The sequence below is a fragment of the Lampetra fluviatilis genome, chromosome 61 (assembly GCF_964198595.1).
Source record: "Lampetra fluviatilis chromosome 61, kcLamFluv1.1, whole genome shotgun sequence".
Lineage (NCBI taxonomy): Eukaryota > Metazoa > Chordata > Hyperoartia > Petromyzontiformes > Petromyzontidae > Lampetra > Lampetra fluviatilis.
This window is the reverse complement of record NC_136335.1, coordinates 6,964,850-6,978,059: the sequence shown is the minus strand read 5'-3', so window position 1 is coordinate 6,978,059 and position 13,210 is coordinate 6,964,850. Positions and strand designations below refer to the sequence as shown.

The following is a 13,210-nucleotide window of genomic DNA, read 5'->3' as shown; positions in this document are numbered from 1 at the left end:
TGGCGCCAGCGGCGCGTTCGCTGATCGTTGCGGGGGTTTTGCGGTTTGAATCCAGCGACCATCCTGATTAATACTGCGGTGTAAAATAGCCGTAACAATATTACTACGACTAACACCACGGTGGTCGTTAAAAATTCCCGTGCCAGCATTCGCAAGAGTAGGCCCGTCGTGTGCAGGCGTTGGGGTACAACATTCGGCAAATTCGAAAGTTATCGGATTGATGATTATACACAACGCCAATCATCGTCCCCCCCCACCCCCCGTGCTACTGACAGAAGAATGCCCCAGGTCACCAGTAGATGAGACTCATCCTCGTCTGTTGAGTTTTCATCTGGATAAACAAATTCTACTTGACACTCGTTCGTGTACCTGTGAACTACTGGCACCATCACAGGAGCACGGTTAATTGCAGTGTGTCCTAACATTATATGGGAAGCTATATATATTTATAAAAACAAAGACCTTCCGGGTAAACTGTAGGGGCAATTGCTGTTAGCGAGCACCTATGAAGGCCGGCATGGCGCACGAGGGGGTGGGTGGCCTGCACCACGCCCAGCCGCCTTTGTCTCCCCAATGGCAATGTTTACATATTGCACCAGGTACTCATTTGAGGCTGAGTCGACCTAGGGGGGAGGCCCAGGGACTGGTTAAATTTAAGGTCACTGGTGTTGACCGTGAGCAGGAATCAAATTCGGGTCATCGGGTTTGTAGTGCAGCGCGATAACCACGACACTACCGTTCCCTTATATACACACACACACAAACACGGTGTCCTGCCTACTATTGTTACGTTTCTTACTCAGGAGAGCTTCATTAGGGGGGACCACGACCGCTGCGTTTCCCCCAATTAATTTATCGCGAAATAACCTGGAGCATGACACCGGCAAGCGCGTGGCCACCTCGTCTTCCAGCAACGACCGCCACGGTGCAGGCTGCCCGGAGTGTTTGTGGTTGATAACAACGCACCCGCGGTATTGGCCAAGGAGGTGGTTGTGGGTCTCAAATAGGGATATTTGTTTTTGGAGAGGTGGGGGCGTAGGGGGTGGTGGGCGTGTACCCTACATAAACATTTAAGTAAATTATATTTTAAAAGAAATTCGCACTGCCAAAGCTTTTGCACCCTTGTGAGCTGCGCAGAGAGATGTAATGTGTGCCGATGCAGGTCCAGTCCAGTCCTGTACCGTGTGCAGTGACCAACTAGCACTGGATCGTGCGATCCCGAATCGTTTTGCGTTTTTGGTTACTTTTACGGTGGTTTTAGTTCCCCGTTGCCACATTTATTTTTATATTGCTGCTTTTTTTCTTTGTTACACATTGTAAAAGAGCAATATAAATAACATTGCGAGCCGTAAACGGGCTAAATAAAGAATGGGACCCTGCCACAATGGTGTAACAGCAGCACACTGGACTGGCAATCCAGAGGTCGTCGATTGAAACGCCACCATCCACCGCCTCTGTCCACGCTGCAGCATCACGCCGCAGTTAAGTCTATCGGCAACGCGCCTGCGGTGGGGAAAAGTGTGGGTACTCCCACCTCATCGAAGCTGTTGAGCCAGCGTGGAAGTGTAGGCCAAAACGCTGCCCAGATGGAACTCCGCAGAGCTCCCTCAACTAGTGGAGGCCATTCCGCCACCAGTGGCACGAGTGAGAAATTGTAGGGCTGCGCCTCTCCATGTCCTGAATTAGCCCGGAGCGTCGAGGACACTCCAGTCGGAGGAGAGTGGAGGTAGCAGGAAGATGATGCTCGCCCGTGTGAAGACCTTTGCATTTTATTGGGTGGTGCTGAGCTGGTTGGCGCCAGACTTGGTTTATCGGAAGGTTGCGAGTGCAAAGTCCAGTTTGGGGTCGGGTCAGCTTATTGTCATTATCTGGGAGCTGATGACAGAGGTCACGGGCCACTGAGCCAGCACCGCTAAGAGCTTGGGTTCGAATCCATGTTTCAGCCACCCACTGTGATTAAACTCGGTTGCAATGCACTCCGATTAGCATGGTTGGCTACGTACGGTGCGAAAGAAGTTCTACATACATACTGCCTATAGACTCAGCAGTGCCCATAGACTCAACGCTACCCATAGACTCAAAACTACCTATAGACTCAACACTGCCCATAGACTCAACACTGCCCATAGACTCAACACTACCCATAGACTCAACACTACTCATAGACTCAACACTGCCCATAGACTCAACACTGCCCATATACTCAACACTACCCATAGACTCAACACTGCCCATAGAATCAACACTGCCCATAGAATCAACACTGCCCATAGACTCAACCACTGCCCATAGACTCAACACTGCCCATAGACTCAACACTGCCCATAGACTCAACACTGCCCATAGACTCAACACTGCCCATAGACTAACACTGCCCATAGACTAACACTGCCCATAGACTCAACACTGCCCATAGACTCAACACTGCCCATAGACTCAACACTGCCCATAGACTCAACACTGCCCATATAGACTCAACACTGCCCATATAGACTCAACACTGCCCATAGACTAACACTGCCCATAGACTAACACTGCCCATATAGACTCAACACTGCCCATAGACTAACACTGCCCATAGACTCAACACTGCCCATAGACTAACACTGCCCATAGACTCAACACTGCCCATAGACTCAACACTGCCCATAGACTCAACACTGCCCATAGACTCAACACTGCCCATAGACTCAACACTGCCCATAGACTCAAGACTGCCCATAGACTCAACCACTACCCATAGACTAACACTGCCCATAGACTCAACACTACCCATAGACTAACACTACCCATAGACTCAACACTGCCCATAGACTAACACTGCCCATAGACTCAACACTGCCCATAGATTCAACACTGCCCATAGACTCAACACTACCCATAGACTAAACACTGCCCATAGACTCAACACTGCCCATAGACTCAACACTGCCCATAGACTCAACACTGCCCATAGACTCAACACTGCCCATAGACTCAACACTGCCCATAGACTAACACTGCCCATAGACTCAACACTGCCCATAGACTCAACACTGCCCATAGACTCAACACTGCCCATAGACTCAACACTGCCCATAGACTCAACACTGGCCATAGACTCAACACTGCCCATAGACTAACACTGCCCATAGACACAACACTGCCCATAGACTCAACACTGTCCATAGACTCAACACTGTCCATAGACTAACACTACCCATAGACTCAACACTGCCCATAGAGTAGACTCAACACTGCCCATAGACTCCACTACTCATAGACTAACACTGCCCCTAGACTCAACACTACCCATAGACTCAAGAATGCCCATAGACTCAACACTACCCATGGATTAAACACTGCCCATAGACTCATCACTGCCCATAGACTCAACACTGCCCATAGACTCAACACTGCCCATAGACTCAACACTGCCCATAGACTCAATCACTGCCCATAGACTCAATCACTGCCCATAGACTCAACACTGCCCATTGTCTCAACACTACCCATAGACTCAATCACTGCCCATAGACTCAGCACTACCCATAGACTCAACCACTAACACTCTCCATAGACTCAACACTGCCCATAGATTCTACACTGCACCTTCGATTAGAACGGTTGGCTACGCACATCGCGAAAGACGTTCAACGCATATACAACATTGGGTCTTTCTGCACTGCCGTCTGTTCCTGCCCACGAACTTGGCCCCACAGGCCGCAACGCCTAGCGCTCGACGCTCGCCCTTTCCGCATAACGCAGGCTCAATGCCCGTTGAGCTTGCGTGATCCGACGGCGATCGGACGCATTGCGGGTGGCTTCGTCACAGGGTTGGTCCACGTTAATGCCGTTTTTTGGCTGTGGTTGTGGCTATATTGCGGCTGTTGTCGTCATTTCATTTCAGTTGCGGTTGTAATGTGGTTGTAGTTGTGATTATAATGTTTGTTCGTTATATTGTGGCTTCAGTTGTGGTTGTAAAATACTTATGCACGAGGTGTTGATGATATTAATGTTGTCGATATGTCACTGGTGGATGTTGATATATTATTGTTGATGTGAACAATTATCTTATTGTTGTCGATGTATATTTGTCATTAGATTGATGTCATGTTGAATCGTTCTTGGTGTTGATTTAGATCTGTTTTTATCTGTTCATATTGTTACGTCACATTATTGTTGTTGTTGTTTGAAAGTCGGCCAGTGACTGTCGATCAATCCGTTTCGCTTGTGATTCACTGTAGCGATATCCCATGCAAATGCACGGCAGTGCTAGTTGGCGGCCTTCGTTTAACACGTATATCACGTTTGATCGAGTCTCAAGACCTTTTTTTTTAGGAAGGTCCTGACAGGGTATGTTTGGCCACATAAAAACCTTGCCAATCACGGCTTTGCCTCTAAACAGTTTGTTTAGTGAGGTCGGTTTTCCAGAAGACTGGGATGAGGGGAGTGATGTTTCGTCTATACGTGGTTGGACATTGCTAAGATTGTTGCGAAGATAGTCGTTCGACTCTTTTCGCACCGTACGTAGCCAACTGCGCCCATCGGAGGTGCGGCCTTGCGAGAGATGAGAGAGCGTTGCGTCCGTTGGATGGGACTGCGGTGCGAATGAATTGACTGCGTGGAACGATTTATTTACCGCGTGTGTGTGTGTGATGATGCAACACACAGGGAACTCGACACGCTCGCGCACAATGCAGATGTTCGCAGGCGCGTTGCCGCACGCATCTAGCCGTCCACTCTGGGGAGGGGGGGGGGCTCAGTGTTGGGGGAGGGGGGGAGAGCGGTTGGGCACGAGTGCAGCGGTGCGGAAAGGGTGCTGTAGAGACGGGGGTTTGGTGATGAGGTGAAATTGAAAATAAAGAGTGTACACGCGCACGCACAAGGGACGGAGAGCGACTCCGCGCTCCTTTAGTACAACGGCAAGGGGGGAATTCACTTGGAATTAGTTCAACCGAAAGAGGGGGAGAGGGAAGGGGGGAGGGAGGTGATGATTTTGTACCCAGGAGCGCAACCCTATTTCCCAGCGCGGCATTTTGCAGGAACATAACCACCCCCCTCCCCCAGCCCGCGTTCACGAGGTTTCCCTTACAACGGTGGGCGTTAAAGATCCCTTGACATCATTCGCAAGAGTGTGCTGCCTGCCACGTGTCGGCCAAGAGGGTCCAAATTCGCCCAAATTCGGAAATGACACCGCGGATCGCTCGATTGGGATCGCACGCAGCAGTCACCGCCCCCGACTGCAGATGAATGTCCCCGGGTCACTCTCTTACCTCTCTCTGTTGCTCCTGCTTGTGCTCAATCACAGGCTGCCGCTCCTTCTCTCGTCTCACTCCCTCCCTCCTTTCACTGGAACAAATTTCCCGCTCCACATTAGGCAGTCGCCTTCGCTCACTAAGTTTCCGTTCCTCACTCAAAACTCGCTTATTGTTTCCTAGCTCACCCCACGACCCCCTGAATCTGCCCCTCATAACCACCACCACCGTTACTGTTCCCTCTTCATATTCTCATTGCATGGCTGTCACTCGTTCCGCATTCATTCAATCCATTCATCATGATTTACTGTCATCAGTTTCGCTTTCACCGAATTCACTCATCACAGATTCGCCCCCATTACTTCCCTCTCATCTATTTCATTCACCTCACCTCGACCGTTACATTCACACACACACTCACACGTGTTGTACCGTTCTTAATTCTCCATAAAGTGGCCTTAGCTAAGGCGCTGAATAAATTCCGTTAAGATAACACCTCGTCCTAGTCTCTTGAGATCACGTCTGGCTTAACAGAATTGACTTGCACTTGTTTTGCAGCCTGCACCTGTCGGAAAGTCAAATTGAGTTCTTCCGCATGTTGGATGAGAAGATAGAGCGGGTAAGTTCATTATTGCATCTCTACATCTGTGATGATGATGATTACTACAGTGATGTTGAAGATCAGCTAATCTGTGGATCATATTAAAGGTAAAAACCATTTATAATTTGCAACGAGCACTGTTTTAGTTCACTATCCGAGAGAGAGAATGTTTCGGAGGCCACCGGCAAAACCACAAACAAATGCGAGAAGGAGCCGCCAGCTCTGTGGTGCTGTATTAGAGAGCTGCCGTGGTGGTGTTTGGGAGATTTTTGACCAAGCTCCATGAACGGGTGTTTACATCACCCGTAGCAATATTGACAATAATGATGCAAATTTAAACCCGCACAGGGCCACAGATCGCTTACTCTAATCCCCGCTCCTCACAGCCTGTTGTGCTGCTAATACCTCCGGCTTGGGATTGTTTTGGTGAACTGCGCAAATGGCTTAGCGAGCGGGGGGCTAACGCCAGGGCACATTTGCTCATTAGGAAAGCAATCCGTTGGACGAGCAGTCAAGGGTGCTAATTATGTACACCCTTTGCGCCGTTGTGAAAGGCCACCCTTTGTTATTTTATATAATGATCTTCCTAATGGTTTTGGCGCAACAATACGGCAGCAGACTTGATCGGCCGACGTGCACCACCGATGTGTTAACACGGAGGCGTTCAACGGCTGCCTGCGATCTCCCGGGGAAAAAACAGGAGGAAGTGCGCACGAGAGGGGGCGGGGGAGGGGGGTAGGAGAGAGAGAGATGGGAGAGTGTTATGGGGGAGCTTGTATGGGAAAGAGAGGGAAGAGAGAGGGGATAATGCTGTCGGGTAAAATCGCTAAATGGGGGGACAATGGTCGGGATCAAGGAGCGAATCAACTCGGAGGGATAATCTCTCTCCCATTTTGACGAGTTGCGTAACGCCAATAATACAAACGTTGATTTGGCTCCCGGTGGAGCCACCTGCCCTCCTTTATGCCGGGGCGGCTCGGCGCTCCGCACAGCTCCGTCTCAACACCCCCCCCCACCCCCCCTGAGTCTTAGCTGTGACTGAAGCCATGGGAGTGGGGCACAATAATTGCAGCTGTCTGTCGCCCCCCCCCCCCCCCCGAAGTTACCCTGTCCTGTGTTTTTTTTCAATACCGGTATTTTTTTTTGTCAGATGCAAACAACGCACCTTGCCGATCACTCGTTGTGTTTTCTTCTCCCGGCAGGGGCGCGACTACTGCTCTGACGACGAGGACGTGACATAGGCGGGGACCCCACCTCCCCCCCCCCCCCCCCCACAGTGAGGGGGGGGCTGCCCCCCGCGCCCCCGCCTGCCTGCCGTGAGCGCCACCGGACGGCGTGCGTGTCTCCGTGTACATACGACGGCGCGGAGTGCAAGACGACGGACAAACTAAACTCTCCCGAACGGGGAGATGACAGCCGTCCTCCAATTGCGCGTCGCGGCGGGAAATGCGCATTGACGCCGCGAAACGGCGGGCGTGTGAGAACCCGCGGCTGGAGCGACGGCAAAGACGATCGAGACGGGAAGACTGTGCGAGGAGGAGAGGAGACGGCATAGAGGTGGTTGCCGTTTGCCGATGCGCCAAAACGTTTCGAGAATCTCTTCACGTGCGCCCATGCATTTTTTTTATCCCTCCGAGTGAAGGACGGGGCAAGGCAGGAGGATGACGATGATGACGATGATGTGTTCGTGATTTGTTCATCTCCGAAGAAGACGACTGCTGAGTCTGATGGAACGCAACAGTTTGGAGGTTCGTGAATAATAAATATCTGTAAATAATAACGATCATGATGATGATGATGAAGACGATGATGGCAACCAGAAGAAGATTTTGGGACACGTTCCTCTTGCGGCCGCTTCGACCCAGGAGTCAATCGACCAGATTCCGCCGTTGAGATGGAGAGAGTGATTGTTTTAAAACATAATTTTAGTATTCTACCCTCTGCAGCTACGTTGCTGTTGTTGTCGTCGTCGTGTTTTTACTTTCCGCGCGCGCAAGGGCTCATTCCCGGCCGCGGCGTTATTCGTGGAGCCTGCCGCGCCCCACTCCCCGCCCCGCACTCTGTTCGCCGCAGGGCTTCCCCTGCGCTCCACCCTGCCGGTGGCGGCGGCGGCAACTGCATTCTCCCTCACTCCAAGCCGATTTCAACTGAACTGGGGGTAGAGAGAGAGACAACCTTTTTTTTAGCTTTGCTCTGCCGTGCGGTTTTTCCGATTTGGCGCCGTTCGGCACGACGTCCCGACGGCGTCGCTGCGGGAGCCGCTTCTTCAGGAACTGCTGAATCTGAAATCGGTTTGGGAATAGCGTTGATGACTGATGGGCACCGACGGCGAAATCGTCACGTCAAGAGTCGTGGCAGACGCCACGGAACGCACCGCTGCGGCGGTAACCGCGGAGTGCGTCTGCAGCGGCAACGGAAATGGTGACGACGACGATGACGACGACGACGACGCAGATTTGAACAATGGAATCATTTGGAACTAATTACTTGCTTAGTTCCCAAATTCAGTCGCTGAAGAAGCGGCCGGCGTGTGGAGCGAAACGTCGGACAGCGTGCCGAACGCAACCGTGTTCCGCTGCAGCACAACCGCGAGAGCCTACGCAAGTATCAATCGGAACATTCCCATCTCCACCAGATTCTTCCCCTAAATTATTATTTTTCTACAGATATCGTCGATTTCTTTTAACTTTGGCAGAAGACGCAAGTGCCACGGGAGTTGTTCGAATTTTTTTATTCTAAAGTCTTAATATTAATGTCTGCTGAAGGTGTTGTCATTGACACGGGGAAGTGACATTAAGTTGGTGACGTGGTATCGTAAACACTACGAAAGTGGCAGACTTTGTAAAATATATTTTTCCCCGTGAAGTTCGTGTCGAGAGCGATGAGAGCGCAGCTGCATGTGAATCTCGCCGCCGTTCCCCACCGATTAATTTTCCGACCGTCGATATTTTTGCCAAATTATTGTTTTGCAAGTGGACAAAACGCAAACGCTAACATGCTCGTGCATTTCAACACGGTACCGTCCCGTTCCGTTCGCTCTTCTTAAGCCAAACTGAAAACTAGGATAAATACAAAACCGAGCAGTGTTTTTCTTCTGGCTGGGGTCTACACGTGAACCGATCGGTTGCACTTCTTGCTTGCGTGCAACTGAATGTCTTCTAATACGGACGCATATCTGCAACCAGTCACGAGCAGTTGCTTGCAATGGTAGAGAAAGGACTCCGCTTTCAAGCATCGATCCTCTCAGACGATTTGTAGCGAGTCGTTCCGTCACCCACTCGACAACATTTGCCCACAGCTACGATTTACGTTTTTATGGGCAGAGTGGGTGTGGCCGGACACGCGCCACGGCCCGGACACCTCGTCCTAGTTGCGCACGCCACCACTCGCTCGCATGCGAGCAGCGCATGGGCCAATGGGCGATGGTGCGATCCGATTTATTTATTTTTACCCCCACGCAAGCGATCCGATGGAGCGGCTCGGTGCTTAGGTGTGCAGCCGGCTTGAAGAATTGCCCAACATTTCCCAACGTGTTGTGCCAACGCATTTATTTTGGGTCGACTTTGCCAATTTTTCCCACGTTTGCCTTCTTAGAGGTGGGTTGGGGGGGTCACCCATTAGCTCTGTGCCACGCTGGTGACCAACAATCATTCCTGGGGGGCCATCTGTCCATCTGCGTGCAGTGAAATCACTTAAAAAATACGAAATTAGGGAGTGATATTGTTTTTTAAGCAAAGTGAATGCAAATTCATTTGTGTGGGGTGTTTGTGTGATAGTAGTGATGGGGGTTGTGTGTGAGTTAATAGTGATGGGTTGTGTGTGTGTGTGTATCTGTACGTGTATGGATATTTGTACGCATGTTTCTGTCAGTGCGTGCATGTGGAATTCATGTAGGTGTGTGGTGTCACTGGTGAGTGTGTGTGTATTGGTTTACTGTGTGTGGAGTCGTGTGTGTGTGTGTACTGTGTGAGTGGATTTACTGTTTGGGGCTATGTGTGTGTGTGTGTCTTTACTGTTTAGGGTCACTGTGTGTGTTTGAGTTTGCTGACCTCCCGCAAGCGAGCCTTCGACATTTCGCATCGCTTCAGAAAGCATGCAGCCTGGCACAGATGCCATGGAGACATCGGCGCCACTTAGTGGCGAATGGCGGCTGTTGTTTCGTCTCTATGTACTGCTGTGTGTGTGTGCGCGCGCGCGAGTTTGCATGTACGTGTGTACGGAATGGCAGTTCGCCGGTTTGCACAATGTGCTACGAACAACTGACCAGCGTTTAATACCTGGCCACGTCCAACAAGTGGTGAGCATTACCCGTGAGGGTACTGCTCACCCCAGCCCCCCTACTTCACCAACCCTCGGTGACCAGTGCGGTGAAGTATGGTCAAACATCCCCCATGTCCGATACGGATTCGAGAGGCTGTCACCCAGCAGCAAATTGACAAGGGGCTGCAAGTTAGATCACTATGTACAATAAACTGCAATGGGGCGAGCCTAAAGTGGCCGTTGTAATGAGGGCATGGTGCGATGTGTCGTAAACATCAGCACTGGGGAGGGAAATGTGGCCGGGGGGGCGTGGAGTCCGGCCACATCAGCCCCTTGCATGGCACTACGGCCTTTAATAGGTGCTTGTTTGTTAACAGCACTTGCCCCAACAATTAAAAAAATGCACAACAGGCGATCTTTGTGTTTGTATGTGTGCATGATTGTGTGCATGCTTGGGGGAATGTGTGTGTGCCCTAAGTGTGTTTAATGGGGGAGCTGTAGTGTGGCAGGTCGGCGCGCTGCACTACGAACCCGGCGACCCGAGTTCGATTCCCACTCACGGCCACCAACACCGGTGAGGATTATCTGAACCGTTCATGGGCCTCCTCCGCTAGGTCGACACGGCCTCAACTGAGGACCTGGTGTGTAAACATCACCACTGGGGAGACAAAGGCGGCCGGGCGTGGTGCTGGCCACCAACCCCCCTAATCTGCCGTGCCGGCCTTCATAGGAGCTCGCTAACAGCGCTTGGCGTAATATCTGTTACGGCTATACGGGAGGTCTTTGTGTATGAATGTGCGTGTGTGCATGTTTATAAGTGTATGACGTAACCATCACTTAGTGGCGAATGGCGGGTATTGGTATTGGTTCATGAATGCGTCTGTATGTATGCACTGGTATGAATGCGTGTGTGTGTGTGTGTGAACATGTACGTACGTGTGCTTTTTAGGCCGTCAAGTTTACCCCAGCCACTTGATTCATTCATTACTCTACTTAATTACCTCCACACCCGCAACCTCTCCACGACGTTGGGCGGGTGAACCGTAAAGGGATCGTTCTGCCTCGTGGCGTTGTGACTTAACACACACGGCTAAGTAGTCAGCTCTCAGGGCTTGTGAGATACAATTCCACATCCGACGTGAACCAGCCCGGCGCTGTTCATTGCAAGTGCTCCTCAGCACATTCGGCAATAATGAGCTTGAGAAGACCTCCGCAGTCGTCCCCAGTGCTCCACAACGACGCACCCGGAGTTTGTGTACAGGGTCTCTCTGCGTACTGATTGTACAATTCTCGATTTACCCAGGAAAGCCTCAAAGAGTCCCAGGATTGGTTTGCAGGAGGGTTTCTGCTCAGGATATTTGGCCACGTGTTTTGTTTAATGTCCCCGCTTAACAGACGCGTGTAATGAATGCATCGGTTCCGCGGGTTTTGTCACGGTCGCGCTATTGGCGTCGCGTCGTCATGAGACCAAGAATCCGTTGGAAAATCTCGCACGGTGGTACAGCAGCTTCACGTTAGAGAGACGGCCTGCGGAAGTGGACATCACAGAGTTATCTCTGAGAACCTTTGGAGTGACATGCTGGTCCACAGAGAGTACCGATATTGTTTAATTCTCCAAGCTGGAATTTGGACAAATTGTGTACAAAACCAAATTGAATGTAATGTTTTTTTTTCTGCAGTCATTGCTGACCAGGATGAGACATTAACTCACTGCGCTAGAGCCCAGTTGAAGCAGAGGCAGCGGCTGGAACCTGGATTTTGAACCCAGGCTCTCAGCGGTGCCGGCTTTGAACCCCCTGGGCCACCCGGCCACCAAAATGCCAAGTGTCCAGCAACAAACTGCACTAAATGACGATGCAACAGCTAGAGTTAGAAGGTTACTTAAATTGAGAAAAGTTCTAGAAACTTGGTGAAATAAGCCAATGGGAGGGAGTTTCAAAGTGGAGCAATGCGAGGGAGGAAGCGGAGAGAGAAGTTGAGGTGACGTACATTGCGGCGGTCGAACAGAGGTAACTGGTGGACTTCCTCAACCCGTGTGTGGACGAATCGCTGGGTGAAGTTCATGGGGGCAGTAACCACAGTGGTAGCTATGGAAGGGTGGCAGGGAAGTGACTGATCGCCAGAGAGCGAGTGGCCGGCGTGAAATCGGTGAGGTTCACGGGAACAGTAACCATCGCAGCAGAGCGATAAGGAGACTCCCAGATGCACCTGGGCTGCGATGTGGCCAGGAGGTGGCAGTACAGCAAGCTAGTTTGTAAACCCATCTGCAAGGCCCTTTAGCATGTCATCTTCTCTTGCATACGTGGTTGGTTTAGTGCAGATATTCCGATTTTTCTCCCACGTTAAGCAAAGCACGTCCAATAGCAATTGGCCTCCCCCCTGCAAAAGGAGTTGAGATTCAGTGAGGCTTTCATGATAGGTAATATATGGCATTATGATTATTAGTGTTTTTACTCAAGTGTTCGGTGGAAGGTTCATTGTAGAAAAAAATAATGTCTGGATGGATTTCCATTGGGAGTAAAAAAAAAGTGTCTCAAACGCTGATGTTGTATACCTTAAGGCTTCCACGTGTCCCTATTTCAGAATCACAATATTTATTTATACTGCAGGAGTAATCCGATGAGCTATGAAGCTCTTTGTTTCACAGATGTCCAGTAGGGGAACGGGGTAAGAACGTGACAGGAGAGTCCCACAGTCCCGATGGTTTTTATGAAATTCTGTCCCAGCGTGTGCCCCCCCCCCCCCTCGCCTGCCTGATGGGTTTTTTTGTGTCCGGATTTTGTCACCGGTTTCAAATCCTCTCTTCGGCCTCATGTTCAACTCGTGGTTCAGGCCAAAGGGTGGGGCCACCCGGGTAGGGGGTGGGGCTAGTTTGTGGGGCTAGTGCGTGAGTGGGCGGGGCTAGTAGGTGAGTGGGCGGGGCTAGTAGGTGAGTGGGCGGGGCTAGTAGGTGAGTGGGCGGGGTTCGTGGGTGGGGCTTTGTAAAAAAAGTAGGCGGGGCCACCCTGTGGCCCACTTAAGCCTCCCAGAAATATTTGGTAGCCGTCCAATGGAGACCACCACCACCGCCGTTGTCCTGCGTTGCGTGTGCCAGTGAGGAAACGTGAAACTC

The 13,210-nt window shown here is 51.0% G+C and overlaps 1 protein-coding gene across 2 annotated transcripts in view; it reads left to right on the top strand.

Moving 5' to 3' along the window:
* C61H1orf21 (chromosome 61 C1orf21 homolog) overlaps positions 1-12,998 on the top strand; it is a 38,846-nt gene extending 25,848 nt beyond the window's left edge. For both annotated transcript variants that reach the window (XM_078881409.1, XM_078881408.1), the window contains exons 5-6: positions 5,796-5,856; positions 7,041-12,998. In XM_078881409.1, the coding sequence (XP_078737535.1) occupies positions 5,796-5,856; positions 7,041-7,079 (100 nt within the window). In that variant the 3' untranslated portion in view covers positions 7,080-12,998. The remainder of the gene's footprint in view (positions 1-5,795; positions 5,857-7,040) is intronic.
* Positions 12,999-13,210: the final 212 nt, after the last annotated feature.